Source organism: Dermacentor albipictus, chromosome 9, assembly GCF_038994185.2.
Source record: "Dermacentor albipictus isolate Rhodes 1998 colony chromosome 9, USDA_Dalb.pri_finalv2, whole genome shotgun sequence".
Taxonomy (NCBI): domain Eukaryota; kingdom Metazoa; phylum Arthropoda; class Arachnida; order Ixodida; family Ixodidae; genus Dermacentor; species Dermacentor albipictus.
This window is the reverse complement of record NC_091829.1, coordinates 87,657,363-87,680,383: the sequence shown is the minus strand read 5'-3', so window position 1 is coordinate 87,680,383 and position 23,021 is coordinate 87,657,363. Positions and strand designations below refer to the sequence as shown.

General features: G+C 46.9%; 1 protein-coding gene across 1 annotated transcript; it reads left to right on the top strand.

Annotated features, from left to right (window-relative positions):
* The first annotated feature begins 2,539 nt into the window (after positions 1–2,539).
* Positions 2,540–21,600, top strand: LOC135908936 (hippocampus abundant transcript 1 protein). The gene is made up of 10 exons (XM_065440803.2): positions 2,540–3,148; positions 4,641–4,736; positions 8,550–8,612; positions 9,808–10,272; positions 11,206–11,319; positions 13,182–13,253; positions 14,708–14,820; positions 14,949–15,046; positions 15,912–16,075; positions 18,540–21,600. Exons 1-10 carry the CDS (start codon positions 3,053–3,055, stop codon positions 18,807–18,809), a joined length of 1,551 nt encoding a protein of 516 aa, XP_065296875.1. The 5' UTR covers positions 2,540–3,052; the 3' UTR covers positions 18,810–21,600.
* The last annotated feature ends 1,421 nt before the right edge of the window (positions 21,601–23,021 follow it).

Genomic DNA, 23,021 nt, shown 5'->3' with positions numbered 1-23,021 from the left:
GGCGGCCGCGGTATCTACGCTATGAATAAAGGGAAAAATCAGACATTCACCCGGTTCTCCACCCGGATCTACGCTATGTAGACATCCGCTATGTAGATCTACGCTATGTAGACATCCACCCGTTTCTCCACCCGGTTATCCACCCATCCACCCGGATCTACGCTATATGTAGCAGACCGCAGCGACCAATAGCAGCCGCGTATGGGAATCCGCTTTATTGCAGAATAAAGCGTCCGGAAGAGAATGAGGAGCAGGCTTCTGTTGAAAAGAGACCGTTTGAGAGAAAGGTGACTTCGCGACTGGGCTTGCTAGTTCTACGCCCCGCATACGACAGCAAAACTTGACGTGGTTGTTCACAGCAGCGTGTGCTACCCGCAGACTATTTTATTTCACCAAGCCCGAGGGGTGGTTCAGGGCCCCTTTAAACGCATCAATCCGTGGTACATGAGGCAAAACATTACGATTACGAAACAGTGCGATTAGTCCGTGATGATGCTCGACCTGGTGGTCTGAAGTAAACTGCGGAATGCAATTTTAAGCTGAATTGGCGGCGAGGAGTTACGGAGTCGCCCTCTATCGGAAGCGCCTGGCTGGCGTAGTATGAGGGATCACGTGGCGCGCTCCTCATAGCTTTTGCTGTCAGCGCTCACTGAAAACACCACGCGCCAGCTTTCCCGGACATTTCTGTAAGCACTTTCGAAACGAGAGAAGTTTCTTACTGTCTAAATAATAATCTTGGGCAAACTGAAAGCACACAATCGTTTACAGTCGCTATCTCTTTACCGAATACGTACAGTGAATGCCACTGCGCGCGGTCGCCGCGATGGAGTCTGCCGAACCGGCTTCTTGCGTGAAAGGTAGGTGAACGCTGAGAGCAAACTATGTGAAATATGTTCTTATAGTGTTTGTATAACTAAATGGAGCGTAATAGAATGAAGCCTCAATGCAGCGATCGCGCAGATTCGCAGCGACCGACTGCGCGTCTGCATGCTTGTCCGCGCACTGTTTCGCTTTCTCCGCGCGTGCGTTTTCGCACCGTGCCATGAGCTTTAGGCCGCAGAATATGAGCATTTGACAGTATACAAGCAACCACTGTTGCGTAGGCGCTATCAGAGCTGTTCAAAAATAATTTCGTTGTAGAAACTTCAACGCCTACGGGGACTGTGATGTGCCGTCGCGACGATTCAATCTTTTTTTTCTTCAAAATTCTTTGTCCATTCGATACTATTTCTCGAGTTGCGTCGCACTGTATGTTTATCGGCGTTATCAGCGTGCAATTTCCCGCTGCTCCTTTTTTGTAATCCAGTGCATTAATTCATAACACAAACATGACCATATGCCATGCTTTCTTCAAATGTGCTTCTTACCGCTGCCTTTCCACTCCACTGAACTTGCCAGTATCTATAGTATCGACAAGTTCATAGACCAAGCCGTCATGAGATTAGTCGGGCAGCGGACTCGAGCGTGCATCTCAGTGCGCGTTTTCAGAACATCGCAGACCGGGCGCCGTAGCAGAAATCTTCCCCGCGTCTGTGCTTGCTGCATACCCGAGTTGTAGCCGATGACTGTTTGACGGTTTTATGTTTCGCGAGCCAAGCTTCACACAGCTTCTTGTCCTGGGGCTACGTGTGAATAAGGCTGACACCGGCCTCCGTGACGTGCGTCCGGCCCTGCGGCACCGAGCAGTAGCCTACCATGTCGCGCGCCTTCAAAGGCAGCCACTGCCTATTGTAGTGCTTTCAAGCGTTGTAAAGGAGACACTCGAAGCGGGAAAATTTCGCCACTAAATGAAAACCGCAGCGTACGAGGGAATTTAAACTCGTTTTCAGCTCGCTTCGGCGCGCCCGAAGCAGCCGACACGGCCGCTATGTCCACGTGATCCCTCCTAGCACGTCACGCCGACGGTGGCGCCAGCTTTTCCAGTGGTGGAGCTCGAGGCCAATAGTCATGGTGGTGGTCGCACTCATACAGTTTGCTACAATAATAGTTATTGTCTGAAACTCTATTGTAGCGCTCGTGTGTATAGGCTCTCTGCTGGACGAAACGAGACCGTAGCTTGAAGCGAGAACGCTAGTGCTTAGCAGTGGGAGGCAGAACGCTACTATGGTTCCGCTACAGCGATGATTGAGCGGGAACCATCGCATAGGAGGCAATAGGAGGCTTGCCAGGGCGACCACTTGGTTTCCTTGTTTTTGCAGCCAAACCATGGCCCAACGCACTGCTCCCCACTCGCGTCCTGATCATCTTGTAATCCTCTGCCCGCGGAGCAGAATGGGCGTCAATGCCGTGACAGCACGACCGAATGTGCCTCCAGCGTCCGTGTAATTGATATCACAGTAAAACGTCAATGAGTGCGCAATAAAGCAACGCGTATTCCACGAGCGAAGCTGTTACGCTCGAAAATGCTGACTATAATGACTTTCAAAACAATAATTCATAAGAAAGTGAAACCGAAACCATTAGTTAGTGCTATTTGAGCGCCAAACACGATGAAGCGTCCGCTTGTAGAAGCTGTTTCGAGACACGTTAGCAGCGCCTCTATGGGACCATTCGTTGCTGTTGGAGTCGGAAACATCGTCGTCGCGATCGGCCCTCCCGTTCACCACCTCAACAGGTGACCACTTTCTCCAAGCGCCCCTCTACCAAAAAACAAAAAGGAAAAGAGAACTCGGATATCATCGGGAACATGTTAGAATTGCATTCAACGGGGCTTGTGTGTTCGCTCGAAAAGTGCGGCAATCGGCGGTCTGTGAACTTGCGGACTCCTTGACCGCTGCAACGAGCCATGTCTTCGTCATCGGACCGACGGGAAGATCGCCGAAACTGCCGACTCGAACGAAGCGTTTTAGGCCTAGTGCTCTGAACCGAAGGGAACCCCCTAACGCCAGCACCACGCAGCCAGCGGCAAAGAAGAGCTGTTTGCGGCGCCCGCGAGCGTCGTCTCGTCTCCGCGTCACAGCGACAAGGACAGCCAGGGGCTTGCCGTTAGTTCTTTTTCAAAGTGCGCTCCGCGGCTCTTCGGGGCCCGGCGAATCTCCCGACGGAGTTCCCCATGAACCGAGCGCTCGTCATGCCTGCCAAAGTGTCCCGCAAAGTTGCGACCATGATCATCCGAAGTCGCAAGTCCATCATGAAGGATGGCTTCATCGTAAGTATGGCGCATGTCTTATCGTTTGTCGCCGCTGTGATTAACGAACGGTCGTTTTGTTTCCGTTTCGGAATGTCGCGTTTTCGTCAGTCTTGCTCTGTGCGCTCGTCGGCCAACGCGTCGTCAGCGGTTTAGTCGACGTATCTGGAGGCGACACCACTCCCATTAGTTTCTTATGTCGCTCGGGCGGTTTCCGTTCTCGTTGAATTCCATCCGTGCGAGCCTGACCAAGCTACGATTGCGATGCAATCGTCCTTGTGAAGTGGGCTTGAGGATGTCGTGTAGCAACGCTCGATGTTCGTAGAGTAGGTTTGATCGAAATGGTTACAGTCGGGAACTGAATCGACTAGTGTGCTCATAGAGGTGCGATTCGTGTAGCCCTAAACGTTCGCCAACTTCGCGTTCAATTAGTGTGCCCGCGCTTTTAAGGTTTCTGTTTTCCAGGGTACAGTTCCGGGACTTCGCTTCATGCGTCATAGAGGAGATACTTCCTAGAAGTCGCAGTTAAAGGTCTTGCCTTTTCGTAGCAGATGTTAGCCTAGCGTTTACAGCAGCACTGATGGAAGATAGAAAGAAACAAAAAATAATAATAATAAGGACGCAGGTGGGCTTAGATCGCAGAGCTGTCTGCTGACGCTTAACGTTGCAGCTGGCAGTTGGTGAGAAAGACGAGGCACTATTTGATGCATTTGCGATCCGGCCAGCGAACAACTATTTTAGGTCGTGTCACATGTTGCCCAAGAGCTCATAACAGATTGCACGCTTCATTCAGTCTGAAAAAAAAAAAATCACATTGCAGTGCCACATGTCTGCACTGCTGCCTAGATTCAAACCATCATGCGGAAGTGTTTTGAGTCAACACACGAGATAAAAAGGCTAAACCTTAAACGCATATTCATGCAGTCTACTTGACTGTATGCTGGGAGTAGAATTATATCAATAGAGAAATGTTGCTGGCATATATTTGGGTAATGTTCATGTCCACGTTGTATGCTGCTGTTCTCTGCACATTTTCTTTGTGCCTCTGGGCAGTATTCAACGGTTGGTTGCTCTTCTGTCTCATGCAAAAATACATCCATATAAATTCCAGCCCCATTGGTGCTTGAAAAACCAATACATACATCCCAGTGTCTTCATAATTACCTCAACATCGAACATATATGTGGTACAATAAATGTTTCGAGCTCTGGTTGTGCCAAGAGCCATAACACTTTGGAATGATCTCTTAGGTGCCGTGGTTTCAATTACTAACCGCAAGCTTTTCTGCGATTAGTTAAATGCACCCATCTGGACCTTTTAGAAATGCTTAATCATGCCTTTTTTTTTAAATACTGAAACATGCTAGACAGAAAACCCGTGCGAAGCAACATGTCTGTGCACTGGGCTAGCACAAACAGATCTGTACGAGCTGACTGTGTTTGCCTCGGCAAGGTACGGGCGTACCACAGTTATCCTTTCCTGATTGAAAGCTTTGCACCTGGGTCCTGTGCAGACATCGGGGTTTGGCGAGCCAAGCGTCTACCATGCAGTAGTGGTCATCTTCCTCGAGTTCTTTGCCTGGGGACTCCTCACCACACCAATGATCACGGTGAGTTGCATCCTTAATGCCACGCTTGGTTCGAGACCTCTTGTGTTTCATCATCTGGGAGCTACCAGAGGATGAAGAGTGTTTTGTGAGGCTTCCCCAGCTACAAGATGCGTCTTTGTTGCCCTCCAAGTCCCGCAGTCAGCTGTATCAGTCACCAAACTGCTTTTCCGTGGTCCGCTGGCCACACTCTGCGCATTTACGTTTCGAACAGCTCCGTGAAAAGTACTGAATTTTATTTAATGAAGCTTGCTACCGCATACAGTAGAATGCAGAAACAGACTTGCACTCGTTGCTGTGCCTGTGTCCATCGCTAGCTTGTTAGCGCACTCAAAGGTGAGTTGTAGTTCAAGTGAGCTCATCTCGTGAGAAAAAGTTGCACAGCAGCGATTTTACTAAGTGAGCAGAGAACATCACTGGCCTGAACAGGCACAACTCGGGGTGCAAACAGTGCTAATTTCTTTCTATTTTTTCTCGCGTGATACCTGTCCATTAAAGGAACACTAAGGAGAAAAATAATTTGAGCTGTATTAATTACACTTCTAAAATGCCAGAAACACCACTCTTGCTGTGAAAGGAGTATTGCTAAACCAGAAAAGGCATAAAGACTAAGGACAGGTGGCACCGCCTCCTTCGAAGTTTCCACACTAGTTCGCTATGATGTCATGGATTTTGACGACGCCTACTCTTCCTTTGTTAATTGTCTATCTGTACAAAGAGACTGCAATATATCGTAAAGAAGCCGAAGAATGAACTTGGAACATTGCCCAAATATGAGATAAATACCTTGAAATCTGTGACGTCACAATGACGCAACGGTGTTTGGGTTTCAGTGAAGAACTTAAAAAAAAACATGAAAGTTCGACCTTTATTTTCTCTTCTTGTGATCAAGTTCTTATCGTGAAATAAATGAAAATAAAATTTTGGAAGAATTGCTACTGCTCGTATTCAATTTTGCATTGCAACATGTGTTCCAAAGTGAAACCTCAAGAAAAGTCATGAGTGAATGTTTTATTAATTAGCTACCTGAAACATCTCAATTTGTTGCACAAGCATTGTATACGTCTCCAGCTAATCCACCTGCACAGATTGAGATGTGCAATATGCTCCATGCGATGCTTTAAACCTTTGCTTGAAGAGTAAATCTATTTAATTAGCCGCCCGTACATAGCAATTTATCATGCAAGGTTCAACAGAGATGTCGAAATATGGCTGTCCCCCTCAATCCTTAGTGGTCACATTATGCTTAATGAGGGCATCGTCCTCGGCAGACTTCATGGCACGAATATGTACGGTATATGTACAGGTAATATATGTATATCCAGTTGCCTGCTCCTAATGTCTCGTACACGACAGCTGCAGTTGAAAAGATGATCCATGTCGACTGCCGTGGTTGCGAGGGGTGCTGGCTAACACGCCCAGGGCTAACTTTATACACATCTACACATAACCAAGAGAGTGGCCTAAAGGATAGCTATCACCACAGCTTAATGATAGAGCATCGCATGCATAATACGGAAGATGTAGGTTCTACTCCCACTTATAACATTTAGAAATGCAACATGTTCACGGTTGCGCCTCTGCCAAAAATTTGCACTAGCAGTGGAACAGAATGCATCGGATTACTGCAATACTAGCTCTGTGTTTCTGCGGTGGAGCTCAGTACCCACTATCCAGCCGCTCTGGCCACTCACTCTTACACTTCTACCGACTCGGCAATCCGCTTGCGTTTACCGGAATTCTGTACACACTAAAGCTCTCTTATATCTCGTCAAAATCCTCGATGTCATGGCGAGGTTGTGCAACACCTTCAGAGCTGTGCGGCCACCCATTGTTCATTCCTGCAAGCTCCGTCTCGTACCAAGGCTTCCTTCACAGTAAAAGTGACTTTCTCTTTAGTGTTCCTTTGAAATCCCTCTGTAGGGTACCTCTAATGGGCCGTACGGGCTCCCTGTGTGAACGAAAGGGAGAGAGAGACTCTGTTGTAACTCTGAATACAATTAGTCGCTTTCAGGTGCCGTCAACCAATGGGTGCACCTGTGGAACCAGGCCACTTTTGTGCTCACAGCCACCAGGCAGGCACCAGGTGCAGCAGCACCCACTGGTGCACCAGAACCTTGGCGCATTTGTTGCTCTTAATGCAGTCTTTGATTCTTTCCAGGCATTCTTGCGGTAGGTAGACACCTGCCTTGCCCCGGTAGGGGCATCTTCAAAGTAACAGTTACCTCAGAAAAGAAATTCACAGTTATTGCTGTCAACAGTGCAGTTTGAACCGCGGTCCCCTAGTGCAATAGCCTGTTGCTCTAACCATCAAACCACAGGCGTATGAATGGTGCCACCGAATAGCAACGTTTCAACACCTTCCCTAATGCGTGTAAAAGCGATTGTGCGCCACTCTTCCCTGACGCAGCTATCATTTTGGGGTACTTTGTGCAATGCACTGACTTTGGGGTTGTCCCAGCTTACCCAGTCCGCTACTTTCATTGCCAGCCCACCAGGTACTAGCAACAGAGCGGGATGTAAAGTCTCCTTGCCCGAGTACAATGCATCGGTTGTCGTGTCATTGCCGTTGTCAGCGCACGCATGCTCTCACTGTACGCACATTTACTCACCTTGCACGCACACATTGCGCCCTCTGGTAACACTTTAGTATGCGTCCGCAAAGGAGGATAGATCACCAGCTGCCTGCCAAATGCTATACACAACATTAATTTCTCTACTGCGTGGGATCTGCTTAACTTTTTGTTTTTGTTTCTGCTCAGCGTCAGCATTCTTGGCACGAGTGACATCTTGTGTTCCGGGAGCAGTGTCACAGATGTCGCAGATTGCTCACACTGATTGAATGTGGGCCTTCAGTAGAATTATTTTTTCTTGCCACCTAGCGTTCGTTTGCCGTGTAAGTAAATCAGTGATTTATTAATTACTGATCATGTGTAATCACTTTGTGAATGTAAGTATATCAGTGATTTATTAATTACTCATCATGTGCAATCACTGTGTGAAAATGCAAAGATAATTCCCCGAAATATTATTATGGGACAGGGAAATTTGTAGTTTTTGTGTGTTCTGAAAAAATTGGCAGTTTCGCCTGAAGGTCGAAGCACTGACCTGTGGTAGCAGGGTTTAGTGTTGCACTTAGCTTTCTCGGACAGTGTTCCAACCATACGCCGGTCCGACTAATGCGGACGTGACATATGTGGGTGCGCCAAAATTTCTGGCACCCTTGAAAGCTTGAACACACCGTGTAGCGCCTGTAATGACATTGCACAGGCTCCGCTATACTGCCTGTCAGAGTCTGCACCAGTAAAATTGCATCACTTTCAGGTTTGAGCACTCGTATTGTTTTGCACACTTAATATTTAAGTCTGAGAAGATTTATGATAAAAGACGCGCTTGTGAATGTTATGTTTCGTGACATTTGTTTGTATGCTGCCATTCTCAAAATTCCGATGAAAATTTAGTCAGGAATCTAAGACCTGTTACGAGCAACTGTATAGTGATTGAATAATGTAGCAATATAGCCCACATATACAGCATGGATAAGCATATAGCATACATATAGCTAAGTACATGTATATGCATTGCCCCATAGCGACAACGGCAACAAAAATTCTCTTGGAGTGTCCGGGTGAATGCTATCGCAATAAAAGATTTGTTACCCACAGCTGTATTCAACCCTCCCGCCTCACCCCGTCCTCCTATTTCTGTGGATAACCCTGCGTTATGATAAACTGAAATGCTGACGGTGTCACTTGTAGAATACTTTTGAAATCAGAATAATTATTCCCATTTAGCTCATTTTTCTTTCTTTTTCAGGTCTTGAACGAAACATTCCCAAATCACACCTTCCTTATGAATGGCCTCATTATGGGAATCAAGGTGAGTTCTCGCACAAGCCCCCCCCACCCTCTCAGTGTCTCTCTTAAAGCTTCATTCTGGCTTCCAAGGTGAAGCTGGGCTTGAAATGATGAAACTACGTCTGCAATTGACCGTTGCCGTGGCAGTTGTCTCGCTCTCGATCTTATTGCTAGTGTGAATGGCTGGTGGCCAAATGCCGGTCGTTGAGAGATTGCTCTTGTGCACCTAGAAGTTTTGTGAATATGCACGCCTGGTTCAGTGCAACTAAAAGGGAGGCAAGTTGGTGCACATGCGAAATGGTCAGGTTGTTCTCTTTCTTTCGCTTTTCTTTTGTGTGTGTGTAATCTTATGCTGCTGAAGTAGGCTGTGAGCCCCATTATCTGGCACCATGGAGACCTCGCCAAGATGTCTTAACCCTTTGAGTGCCGGGTGTTCAGGGCGGCTCTTGCTGCCATGTATCGGGAGATGTTTCCAAGATGAATCAAGCTCAGTTTATGTTGAAGTGGCATGTTAGCAGACCTAAATTAAATTTGATTTGTATTTATTGCCCATACTTCTCTGGAAACTTCACAAGCTTTCTTGATCACAATACATAGTAAAACAAAAATTATTATAATGATTTTAATTAGGCAATAGTATATCAGAAATAAGACGAATGTTCTTTTTTAGTGATCACAGTCCTGCAAATAACAGTTCAAGCGAAGTTTTTTAATTTAAGCACCACTAAAAAATCGCGTGTTCTTCTTGTGCGGGTCAGTCATGTCATAATTTGAGAGGCGTGCGCCATCCGAGCAACACTGCCTCATAAGCTTCTTTCTGTACAAATTAAAGCTGCCATGACATTTCACGTTGACCGAGTTGCGTACAGATATCATGTCCAGTACATGGGACTTCAAGATGGCATATTATTTAGAAAAAAAGGCAGGGAGTGAGCCGAAATTGTTGCACAACTTAACTGAGGCACGACGTAGAGTGCGTACAAATACCCGAACGAAATAACTCTGGTACGGCACTTACAGGAAATTATAACGTCGAAAATATTAACGAGCTGCGGCAAAACTGCAAGCTAGACAAGATGACGCAAATCCTTAAGAACATGTATGCCTGTCCTAACATCTTGGCCGGTTTGTGACACCTAGTGACTTCGGTCTAAACCGGTTTAGCATTTCTCTGTACTGTCTCTCTAACCGGCCGGCACCACCGCTTCCATTTCCAGGGCTTCCTGTCGTTCCTAAGTGCTCCCCTGGTGGGCGCCCTGTCGGACGTCTGGGGCCGCAAGTTCTTCCTGCTGGTCACGGTGTTCTTCACGTGCGCGCCCATCCCGCTGATGCGCATCAACACCTGGTGGTACTTTGCCATGATCTCCATGTCGGGCGTGTTTGCGGTCACCTTCTCGGTGGTGTTCGCCTACGTGGCGGACGTGACGGACGAGCAGGACCGCAGTGCGGCCTATGGTCTCGTCTCGGCCACGTTCGCCGCCAGTCTCGTGACGAGCCCTGCGCTGGGCGCCTACCTGGCGCGGCAGTATTCGGATGCCCTGGTGGCTGCCCTGGCGTCGGCCATCGCGCTCCTGGACGTGCTCTTCATCCTGGTCGCGGTGCCTGAGAGCCTGCCGGAGAAGCTCCGACCCGTGGGTTCGTGGAGCTCGCCCATCTCTTGGGAACAGGCTGACCCCTTCTCGGTGAGCGAATGCCTGTGATAACGATGTGGCCCAGCTGTGCCCAGAGGCCTTTTTCTTTATTCATGCATCCTAAGGGCTACGGTGTCTCAATCTAGCCGTTTTTATGTTTTCCAAAATTTCGTTCTGGCCGGATTCTAGTATAGTTGGTGCTTGGGACTGAAGTGCCAACTGTTTCTTGTTGGGATTGCCAAATCTTTCTGAAATTGGGGGGAAGGGGGGGGGGGGGAACGCGTAAATTAGTTGTTGAGCTTTGATGTTACTTTAGTAAGGGAATTTTTGCTGCCAAACGAGTAAAACGTGAAAGGATGGGGCATATTGAGAAAGTGGATTTTTCTAGACAGCCTGAATATACGAATAGTTTGTGAGTAGGGTTTTTGCAAAACCCTTGTCAATATTGAAACAATTTAATGTTAGATGTGAACTCATATATCACACTTGTCTGCTTCAAATCTTTGAACCTATGCAGATTACAAAACTTATATTTTTATGCAGTATCATGGATGTGTAAGCCTCATGCTTAAAAGTATTTTGAACTTTATCAATTTTCAGCAGTATGTTTAAAGAGGATCCCTAAACCTAAATTGTGCTTCCAACAGTCAGTGACATTACTTCTCTCATAAGTGCAACCATTTTCATTCATATCATCTTAGTGATAATCTAACAAGAGCACTTCTGCATTTCACATTTATTTGAATAGGGAAATCGGTGTCGGGCCCCCAGCTAAAGTGTCCTCTAATAGATTGTGCAATTAGTAAATTGAGCAGATGCTATGGTGTTAGCACTTCTGTGGCCATTTGCTTGCCTAATCGTTTCTTGCACTTCTTTTGTAGGCAATGCAAAGCAAGTCCACTTGTTGTTGAAGCTTTTCAAAGTAACGTTCCATCCGTCCTTGAAGATACGAGCCCGCTACCCTCGTATTGTGTTGCCATGCAGGCGCTGCGCAAAGTAGGCAAGGACCCGATGATCCTGATGCTCTGCGTCACCGTGTTCCTGTCGTACCTGCCCGAGGCTGGCCAGTACTCCTGCTTTTTCGTCTACCTGCGCCTGGTCAGTTTCCTGGAATTTGGTTGCCATTCATTTGTGTGTGGCGCTTGTCCTCGCCTATGTGGTTCAGTGTTGGAACATTTCCCGATCAGTTCGTGCCATTGTGGCCGAAATCTGGCCGCACAGTCATCCCCAAAATGAACCTACCCATTTTTCTACACTCGGGTTTCATACCTGCCAACTTTTGGAATTTATCGTACAGTGCCCAATTTTTAGAGCCTGTGTACAATTGATGTACAGACACGAATAACTTCAAAATTTTTTCCTTCACCAGTCTGGGGTAACACTAATACTGAAGGAATAAAAGTAGAGTCACCGAACGATTTTTTCATAGATTGATTGTTCGGACCCGTCGATCGTACGCACGTACCCACCCATGCATCAACAACACCAATGTGCGTATGAAACCAATGTATAACGACAACAGAAATTTTGGCAGATGTTAAGTGATTATTCATGAATGCACTTCACATTGTTGTTATTTATGGACAATCGCTGTTTGCAGCTGTTTGTAGCCAATATAGCTGAGTGCTCCTATGGCGTCGATAGCAATTTTTCTCTTTCTTCATAAACATGTGTAGCAGACCATTGTAACTGCAACTGTAAGAGCAGAGTGTCTGTCGGCAACGTCTCCACAGAACAAAGCCAGCGAACATTAAATAAGCAGGCAACTTCTTGAGTAACCGAATAATATTCAGTACATGTCATTAGATTTTAGTACTTTTTGGCTACGACCAGTTTAAGCTTTAAGGTTGGCAGGTCTGAAAAGAAGAAATAAACAAAAATAGTGCTAGCAGCCTGTCTGAAATAGCAGTTTGAAACTACTGCGTGCTGTGAGCCACTTGGCAACGTGTCAGCGACCACACCTGCGTACTACCAACCCCGCCAACTCTTGCACTCGCGTGTGCTTTGTACACACGTGGGGCATCTACCGTTAGGGAAAAGCCTCGAATTTCCAAGGAATTTATCATTTCTGAAAAAATTCATTTTAGAAAACTGGTAATATTCACCCTACTTGCATTGGATGAGGAAAATTGTTGCCCACAGTTTCAATCAAAGAACAGTAAGTCCATTACAAAGAGCATGCAGATGGCGGTCCCAAAGTCAAGGGCAGCAACGGGAACCCTCGTGTGATTAAACAGTGGATATGCCAAAGCTAGTGGTATGAGAGAAGGAAACGAAGTTTTCAGCTTAACCTACGCAATCCTGTAATAGTGATCTCTTTTTTGCAAGAGCAAGCGGGACCAGGTAGTTGGAATAATCGGGAAGCACATGATTCGGTCAAATCTCATAGTGCATTCCACCTGATTTACCTGCTTACTGGTAGTAGTTGGAAAAAATTATGGGCTGGCATAGTAACTTGGCATGCTGTGAACCACCATTTTTATCCTTGCACCTGAACTGCCTCTGGCATACACTTGCCAGGGGCATTTTCAATAAATAAATTCAGGGAAAAACCTGGAAAAGTTCAGGAATTTGAGAATGTCAAAATAGTCATATCCTAACACAACCTGCTGTGTTTTGGTCGAAGGTCAAACATGAACATCAGAGCGTGTGGTCGTGGCTTGCGGCATAGCTCGCAGTACATGGAGGATGCTTTGATACGTATTGCCCTGTCTAACATCTCTAGTACCCCAGTTACACGGGGCACTTTCGTATGCGATTGAGCCCAACTGGGATAGAACTTCTCAATAGTGATTGGCTCCCTTCTGCAGCTTGCACAAGTTAGCCAATCAAAATTAATTAATAATTGACTTATTAGTTTACAACGCAGCTTCCAATGTGTGGTTAGACCTTTGATTTGTGTGTCAAGAGTGCTTGCCTCTTTTCTGTTTGCACAAATTACATCCTCGGCTCATCAACAGGTGATGGGATTCTCGGCGGAGGAAGTTGCATTGTTCATCGCCGTCGTGGGCCTCCTCTCAGTCATTGCACAGGTGGGTTGCCAGCGCCATTGTTGTCGACCAACATCTTTCAAATGACCTGCAGTTTGTCTAACTCACCTAAACGCACAGTGGCATCTTTGACTCCTAATGACTCAATCTTTAACTACCATATTTATTCGAATATAAGCAAACCTTTTTTTCCTGTTGCCCAAAATGAGCTACCGACCTATATGTGTGACCAAAGCATCTCAACCTATATTTGTGAACAGAGCGAGCAAAAGTAGCGAGGTAACGCAGTTACTCCGTCGTGCCACCAGTGTATAGCCTGGAGGCTATCCAAACTGCCTTCAAGAAATGCTGCATGTCCAATGTACTCGACAGCACTGAGAAAGACGTCGTTTGGGATGCTGAAAACGCCTGTGACGCATCCAGTGAGGAACAGCTCTATTGGCGGTTCCGACATAGATGCAATTTGTGGCATCGACTGGCGAGGTTTAGTAGCCAAGCTTACAGTAACTAAGTGAGGTCATGTGAATTTTCTTGTTTCTGTAAAAAGTAGGAGTTGACCTATATTCAAATTATTACTATTTCTTCGTCTCTAGGCGAGGCCAATATGTAGGGGTTGACCTACATTCGTGCTTGACCTATTTCGAGAAAGTGCGGTACTCTTGATGTGTTGCAAAATGCTGCAACACGAACGGATTTCTACCAATTACTTGAGTGAATTGGTAGCAGAGCACAAATTGCATCATTACTTTATTTGCGATAATCACACATTGTCATCATACCGCGTTGAGGGGCACCAAATGGGAATGTGTTTTCCTTGCTTTGAAAGCGCGTATCAACGCCATGGAACAAGATGCGGCAGGTGTTAAAGCAATGATGAACACGGCGATACGTGCGAGCTGTGCCGAGACAGACATGCTGCACTGCAACACACCCAGAATGAGCATTGCCATGAGGGAAGCACCTATTTACAATGTGCTTATGCCCGACATATTTTAAAGTGAAACATGGCAAAACCAATGACAAGCATAGGATGTACTTCTATAAAAACAGTGCCATATCTGTCTAAATGTTTCTGTGAAGAGGGTTGATGGGAGACGTCACATGTACCTTTAGCCACAGCCTAACAGAGGAGCCACTCTTGCTAGGAGAAGAGGCTTGGTAGGCCAAAAAAGACACAAAAACGAAATAGATGGTTGCGAACACCACCTTGAAATTCCCTGACTAGTTTGTCATGGATTTCGAAGGAGGGGCCTGGTTAATTTTTTATTGGTAAAGATAGACTAGTAAATGTTATCCTGAAGGAGCCAAAGAGTGAATTGAGCATGTTTCGAGAACTTTCAATTAGCCATAGTGCTTTAAGTACAAAAAAAAAAGAAGCTTGCCTGGAATGTGAAAGGTTGGGGGTTGATTGATTGTGGTGTCTGGAAAGTAATGTGCCCGTGCACGGTGTGTATGCGAAGCATTTTCGCATGGACTTGTTGTTTCCCTGCATGCAGACAATGGTGCTGACACTGCTGATGAAGACAGTGGGCAGCAAGCACACAATCATGGTGGGGCTGCTCTTCGAGATGCTGCAGCTCGTGTGGTACGGATTCGGCTCGCAGCGCTGGTGAGTACTGCAAACCCTGGCTCATTTCTTGCAATGTTGCCACGGAGGGGAAATCTGGCGTCATCGTCCGTGCCAGTTCGGTGGTATGTTGCCTGACTGCCCCCGCCGCTGTGCTTCTCTCGTCCCAGGATGATGTGGTCGGCGGGCGGCCTTGCTGCAGTGGCAAGCATCTCCTATCCGGCCATCAGTTCCTTTGTGTCAACGCATGCGGAGGCGGACAAACAGGGTGCGTGATGTGTCTCGGTGCAAACTTCGTCAGCCCAGCCTCCATTTATGTATTTGGACACTCGAAAAGCGGCAAAATACAAAATTGCAACCATAGATAGCAGGCTATCGATGGGAATAGGCACGGACAGGAAAGTGTTAATCAATTACTTTTCTCTAATTGTTCAGTTACTTTCGTGGGGCAGTAATTGGTAACTGTGATCAATAACATTTTTTAAAGTAATTGTAATTGGTTACTTTTTCACCGTAACATGTGCAAAGTCTGGTTATAACGGAAGTCACATTTGACTCAAAAACACTTGTGTTATATCCTATGCTCCGTTTCATACATGTCAGGCAACACTGCGGAAGCAAGTGAGGCTTCTCTAACTGCTCGCATTTGTGAGCAAAAAATAGCGTTTAAAGTGCTAAGCATAGGTATAGATATGCATAATCTAATTCGACGTAACATAAAATCTCATATTTTCATTTCGCGATATATGATGTCCATATTACGTGAAAGGCGTAGCAGATCGTAACCTCCTCGCCACCGCACGAGCGTCTGGGGGTCAAAGTCGTCCAGTGTCATCGGTCAGTCGCTTTCAGGGATGTTATCACTTTCTTGAGATTTTCTGTGACCGAGCACTGTACACATTGCCATCTGCAAGAAACATCGTTCCTATCACTGCGCTGACACAACGCTGTTGCCCGTAGATGCCGACTCATCTGGCGCTGATTCACGCAAAATATTGCAAAAGTGATACTAGTGCCTCTGTAATTATTGACCGGTAACAGGCTTCGGCCCTGGCTTGCGCCTGTCCAAGAACCGTCGTCGCTTCTGCTTATGGCGTTCACCACTGGTGTCGTGCTGTGCTGCTTGCGTGCAGGCCTGGTGCAAGGCATGATCACAGGCATGCGCGGTCTCTGCAACGGGCTCGGGCCTGCCATGTTTGGCTTCATCTTCTACCTCTTCCACGTGGATCTGAACGAGGTGCCGCCCATGACCGCCCCACCCCTCTCCAATGGATCTGCAGTGCCCAATGAACTCAGGGTGAGTGGTATTCCTGTGGAAGACGGCAAGACCTCAGAGAACAGTGGTTCCTTTGGCTTAGCATCAACGTGCGGAGACATGCATTTTTTATTCTAGCTCTCCAAATGGGAAGGGGGTGGCCTGAAACATAACCATAGAGCTTGGCGAGCAATACACGCTTCACGGATGGAGCATGCAGCTGTGAGCATTTCAGCCAAGTTTTATACAGTGTAATCTTGTTAATTTGAGCTCGAAGAGGACCGGAAATTCATTAGAATAAAGTGGGAGTTCGAACTAAGGAGAGCTTTTTTAAGTAAAACGCCCGATCATTTGTGCGGTACAGCATGCAAAACCTGAACCGTCACTGGGCTTGCATTGAAAAAGCTTTATCTTTCCTCCATCAGTGCCCGACATGGGACGGAAGACAGAGGCAGCCTAGGTTCTGTATGAAGTCTAAGTGCGATGAGATAGCTAGCGCCTCGCGTGGTGTTAGCTGTAGGTGTGAGGGAAAACGTGCGACGTGCAAGGGTGAGCAGACAAGGATGGTGGCTTGATGCATGTAATACTCCTACATTGCCGATGTTGGAGGTGACGTGATCTAGCGTGCCTTAGGAGGGGGGCATGGGCAAGGGCAGCATGGTGTGATCATGCAAGCGCTAGGAGGAGGGGTAGGGGCGAAGGCAAGCGCGCTTGCTCTGGCTCGGCTTCCCGCGTGTCTTTCCTCGTTGTTCTTACGGTGCACACTAGCTAGCGACCCATCGAACCTTTGCCTTTGGCTCGTGCTTGTCTGAAAAGCGGTGCATGGGAAGGAGTGATTTTGTCGAAATAACCGTTGCGTGGCTTTGGGAGTTAAAATTCGTGGGAGTTTTTCTCGATTCATATATACGTAGAACTTTGCTGGGACCAACAGAGCAGTTTTAATTATCCGTCACTCTGAATTGGTAGATTTTGAATTATCGGGATTTCCTTGTATTTACTACTTGTGGCACCGGGAGCCGACACGGCACATAAAGACTAGCGCCCCCTCTGTTTAGAAGAGTGGGTTCCTCCTTGCCACTCTTGTGACTACCACCCGCAGCAGTGGCTGAGTGGCTGTGGTGTTCTGAGGATGAGGTCGCAGCTGCTGCATTCCGATTGGGGCAGAACACAAAAAAGATTGTGCATGTAGGTTTAGAAGCGCGGTAAAGAACCCAAGCGGAGCAGCTACCTGTCCATCACAAAAAAAAAAGAGAGAGAGAATTCAGCATAGACCGCTTATAACGTAAGTCGCCGAAGTTTCGAACTTCCACACTATAAGCGGTACCGCACTATCGGGTACGAGGACATTAAGTAATATTTCAAAATAGCCATTTTAAATTAGAAGTAAGCTGCCTTCGGAAACATGCCATCAGTGGTGGTGACCACAGAGTGACAGGTGATCTGGGGTAATTAGTCGCTAATTAACAAAAATACATTCTTCAACTTTGAAACCATTACTCAGTGAGCTCATCGTAATTCAGGGATTGAAGCGAGCTCTCCGTACAAGCCACATCAACTTTTGGACCTGGAAAAACGCGATTACCCGTATAACTGCGGCACGACGAATTTCGGCTATCAAAGAGCGCATGAAGCCGAAAGTGGGAGGCTGCTCACTGTGAGCGCAAAGTCACGCCCCTCGAGGCAACGTTGTACTTACGTCCCCTGGCAGCTGGCTGCCCGCTGCTGGGTAACATAAGACTGTCACCTTGAGGAGTGCTGCTTTGAACTCGCTGCAGCCTACCATTTCAAGAGTGACAAGAGTGACGATGTGCACATCTTCGGTGCGGACCAGGCACTGCTGATGAGCGGCGGGAGCACCGGGCTTCTCTGTCGCCCAGGCAACCCCGCACACCGGCTGAACCAGCATGCTGGCGACGCATATTTTTGCCCTTCTTTCTTTGTTCGTTCGCTTGCTGCGCATGACCTCCTCCTCCTGTGTGCCACCCTCATCGCCTTCCCCGCAGCCGGCGCACCTCGTTGAGAAGCACGCTGGCTTCCTCTTCTCCGAGATTTTCCAGCAGCCACATAATAACCCGTATTGTGTCTCGTGAGGCTTCACTATAAGCGATTCACACATACACTGAGTTCTATGGGAAAATAAACAGGAGTCAGAAAAAAACATGTTATGTCCGGTCCTGTGCTATAAAACGTTACATTATAAGTGGTCTGAGCTGTAGTTGCGGAGCTACGGTAGCGATGCACTGTTATGAAGCACGCTGCACTAAGGGAAGAACATTTCGCGCTGCTTAGAGGGCCATTGCATTATTGCTCCACGGAGAAAGCTGACGACAGAAAGTGTGGGATCTAGAACATTGCTGAAATGGCGAAACCCCCTACACGTTTTTCTCAAGAGCATCACTGCGGCCATGGCTTGCGCGTTGCAGCTCATATTGAACACTATAGCATGCATCTCGCAGAGAATTCTTGGCTCTAACAGGCTGTTGTACTTTTCTTCCTTTCCTTGCAGTTTGTTCCTGGACCACCTTTTGTTTTCGGTGCCCTGCTGGTAATGTTGGCATTGCTGGTGGCGGCATTCATCCCCGACAACTCGGGACCAGTCGCCACGTCAATGTCCGCTTCAACTGCCAGTGGCTCGTCACGAAGCGTGGGCAGCTCGCGGTCAGCACATCAGTCTGTCCGTGTGGGGGGCTTGGAGCTCTTCCACCACGACGTTGTTCACAAGCGCGGTGGTGACTGCGGAACGTTGCCGCTGATGCACGACACGGATCCGTTATAGTCGGCCTGCTCATGCCGCTGCTCGAAAGCGTCATGTTCTGTGTCACCGGTGCGGGGGCCAAATGATGTCGCCGAACTGTCACCGGCAAGGGCTGCGGGCTCGGTGGTTGTGACGGTCACCGGCTTGGTTTGGGACCACTGTTTCATCACGCTTGCACTATCGGAGTTGCACTCGTGTTGCTTGCGCACCCGTCGCCCACAGTTGTCCGTTTTCCGGAATGTCTTGAGCAAGATGCTGCTGTGGAAAGTGCCGCAGCTGTTCTGACCGTTGCTGCTGCTGTGTTCTGTTTGCCTCCGGTGCGGAAGTCCCGTCCCATCACACGACGGGTGGCACTGTGCGACAGCAGTGATGGAGACCGCAAGGTCTTTGGTCCCTTGACCTCGCCCATGTATGATGCAGCTGGGTTGAACGGCAAGACTGTGTGCAGTCGTAAGCGAAAAAAATCCTCGTCGCACCGCTACTACACCATCGTGACTATCACTTGTCTTTATGCCATGACCGGTGTGACCGTGACGGGCATTATTGCCTTGCCTCGTGCTGTCTCCGGCACTGTAAAGCATTGAAATGCCATGTAAGACAGTGCGCAATAAGTGATACGGTTGTTGCTGTGTTATTGCAATGTTCGACCATTTTCGAGAGGTGCGACCTTGCGAATGTTAGCTGAGCAGCCTCCTGTTTGTCGTTGCGTCAGCAGCGTCACGACCACAGAAAGTGTGCAACTCCGCCGGGCGCTTAGCCCCCCCTGAACTGGCCATCGATATCGGCTGCGAGCGCGTCATTTTGGAAGATTGCCTTGGTGACACAACCATACTTTTGTGCGAGAGTGGTTGTGTGTGTCTCTAGCGGTGTGTAGTAGGCTTGTCCACTGCCCAGCACTGTTACCACAATTCTGACCTCTGCGCATCGGCTCCAGCGAGGAGGAGAGCTGCGGCACTTATATAAGATGTTGCATTTTGGACGCTGATTAAAACCCAACCATGTTACTGATTTTCCGAACTGAAGGAGCATCGCCCGACACCTTAGCTGACCTCGTGTCGATGGAATACTGCTAGAAATTTCTATTGACAATATCACTTTGGACATCTGTCTTCCTTGTTTTAACCTCGCCATCGTCAGCTCATGTTTTCAGCTGTTCTAGCAAGAATAAAGAAAGCTAGCTGTCACCTGCTTTCTGTTCTTTCCGGTTCTATTTTTCCATTTCTATCTAAGTGGGTATCATTGCGCAGAAGAACAAACTGTTACGAACTTCTAAACTGTGAAGGACATTTGTGGATTGTGTTTGTTGGATGTTTAGTGAGGTTACGATATCAGTGGAGGGTGTGACGTTTGTTGGGAACACAAACAGTATTGCTATCTTCTCCCCACTTTTTTTCTGCTGCTGATGTTACAAAATATTCGTTCCTTCATGCTTTTTGTTGTCTGTCGTGTTAATTATGCAATGTGCAAAGAGTTTTCCTGTGGCATTCTACACTTCGCAGTTTCGAGTTACGTGCTGTCTTGTCCCCGGATAATGTAAGCGGTGTCGGTTTCCTTTTGGGCAGTCCTTAACCTTCACGAGAAGTGCGAGTGGGAAGAAAATCAGCCTCTTATGTTGCACACTGGCAAGAGGCACATTTCGTGTGTCTCAACTGGTGTCGGTTAATGTTGTTATTAAAATGTATGCCTATCTTTAGCTTGTTTAATTTTTTTTGTCAGTTGGCATTGCTACCCAGATGAACCAACTCTGTTGTGTGGCAATTGCATTTGCTAGTCAAGATAGAGGGGTGCATCACGAGACTGCGGCAAGGTGTTTCCGTGCGGTCATTGCCTTCTTCAACTGACGCTTGCAGTTTTTTCTTCTTTCTTTCTTTTTCCCTCTATCTGTGTCATGCAGTTGTCACACTCGTCCTCAGTTTTGCCTCATGCCTACATTGTGCCGTGTTGCACCTAGAAGGGTGGCACTTGTTCCCAGTGACCCACACTTGACTGCGTTGGTGCAGAAAGTGTGGCCGAGAATACCCGAGCGTGAAGTTTCGTCCCACTGTCTCTCACCACATTTGTAACTTTCCGTTGGTACCACCTGTACAAAGTTTGGCGAAGCCACTGCCTGTGCTTTCAGTGGTCAAACCGTTGTCTGTGCAAGAAAAAGTGTGCCACGCGACGTGCTGTTTGCCACGCTGGACTCGTTCTTATAAAACATGGCTCTCGACTTTACAATACCGGTGCGACGGGCTCTCGGACCCCGTCCGCCTATGAAATTTGCCAAGTGGCGGCGACTACAGTGTGCCGAGGATTTGGCGCCGCCATGCGTTGTCTTCAGACAAACCACCCACCGTACGCTCCGTTTTCAAAAGTGGGGTGCTGAAGGAGCCCAGTTTTTTTTTTCTCTTTTTCAAGGCTGGCTACTGCCATTTCTGTGGACTTGAACAATGCCAATGCTGCAAAACTTGACTGTTGTTTCACGGCTCAGGGGCATTTTGTTTTCTTGTTTTTCACTGTACAGTAGCTTGTGTCGCAACGGCAACCAGCTGCGTGTTTTGTATTGCATCTGCTACGAGCACGTCTGCCTTGCGAGCTGTATGGCATCGGTGATTCGAAGTGAAACCAAAGACATGAAAAATACAGTTTAGGTTTGAATGCTGTGGTGCTTTGGTGCTCTTTGAATTGTGCACGCTGTACTGGTCTGCTGGCTTCCATGTTTCTTCTTCTGATCTGTCAGGTAGGCACTTATCACTTTGGCCATTAAAGATTATAGCATGGCTGTATGCACCGAATGTACAGGACTCTAATAAAAGAATAATTTGCCAGTGGATTGCACCGCTGTCATGGTGAAGTTGCTGTTTCAAGAAATGTAAGAGAAGGGCTAAGCTATTTCATACTGTGATTGTAAAAAAGTGTATTTATTTGTTTATTAAGGTAACAGTGTTATGTGTCTCTTTAGTCACTTGACCTTGTGCGAAAATGCATCGATGACATGAAAGGTACAAAAAGGCCACGAGCCTTTGCCCTTCGGTGGGAGTTGAACCCCCGACCTTTGGTGTTTATGAAGGCGACATTAATTCAGATAGAGATAAGGCACTCAAATCCACTACTATAGGTAGGAGTCAAACCTTGAACCTTTAAAATTAAGAGGGAAGACTGCGAATTAAGGGTGATGTGTACATCATGCGTCTGTCTTTATTGCATCGGCACATGGACTTTCGCTTTCAAGTCGTCTTGGGGATAACAACAAGAGACCCTGTGAATTTCTCAGCATGCCTTACAGGCCTGAAGAATAGGGCATTGAGTAAGGGAAGCTTCAAAATTTTACATAAGGAGCATACAATTGTACAAATCATTATAGAACACTTTGTGTATAATAATGAAGAATCAAGTTTATGCTAAGTTGAAAAACCTGTGGGCAAGAGAAAAAATGCAGAAAAGAAGCAAAGCAAACAAGGAGTTAAAGGAAAAAATATGTATGTCATGATTACATTTTTCTTTGTTAGCTTCTGCTTCCAGGATATCGGTAAGCTCATTCTGCAAGTGGATGAGACGTGGAAATGCAGGTACAAGTTAAAAGCATCTCTTTAATTACCATAGACACGCGTGAAAGAAATGAGTGACGTGAATGGAGAGACTTGCAAAGTTATTAGTGATGACCTTGGTCCGTGAACGTATCTGTGAAACAGTGATAAAAATGCTACGTCACAATGAGTGTTCAAAGAAGGAATTGATAAATGGTTTTTAATTTGCATTATGCTTGTGTTGTAGTTGTAATATCGTGAGATGAATCGAGTGGCTAATTTCTGAACTGATTCTAGCGTAGTGGTTAAATAAATCTAATGAGGGGACCATATATACTGAAGAAACAAATTCAACCTTAGGACAAACAAATGTTAGATATGCTAATGTGTGTACATTAGTCTGCATCTTATGCAGATTCCGTCGTAAATAGCCCAAAGACCAGGAGGTGCCGCAGTTGTTTATATGTGTATCCCAGGAAAGGTTTGATGTCGGATTATAGCTAGATATTTGAATGACGTATACTATGTACACTGGGTTGTTATAACTACAGTACAAAAAGTTTGCATTGAAGTTATTGCGATTGAAAAACATTACATTCATTTGGATTAAGCGAGATTAGCCATGTGCTACACGAACTGCTGATAAGGTCGAGGTCATTTTGAATATTTACGTGGTCAGTCAGTGTATTAGTAATCACTCAGTAAATTATACAGTCGTCAGCAAAAA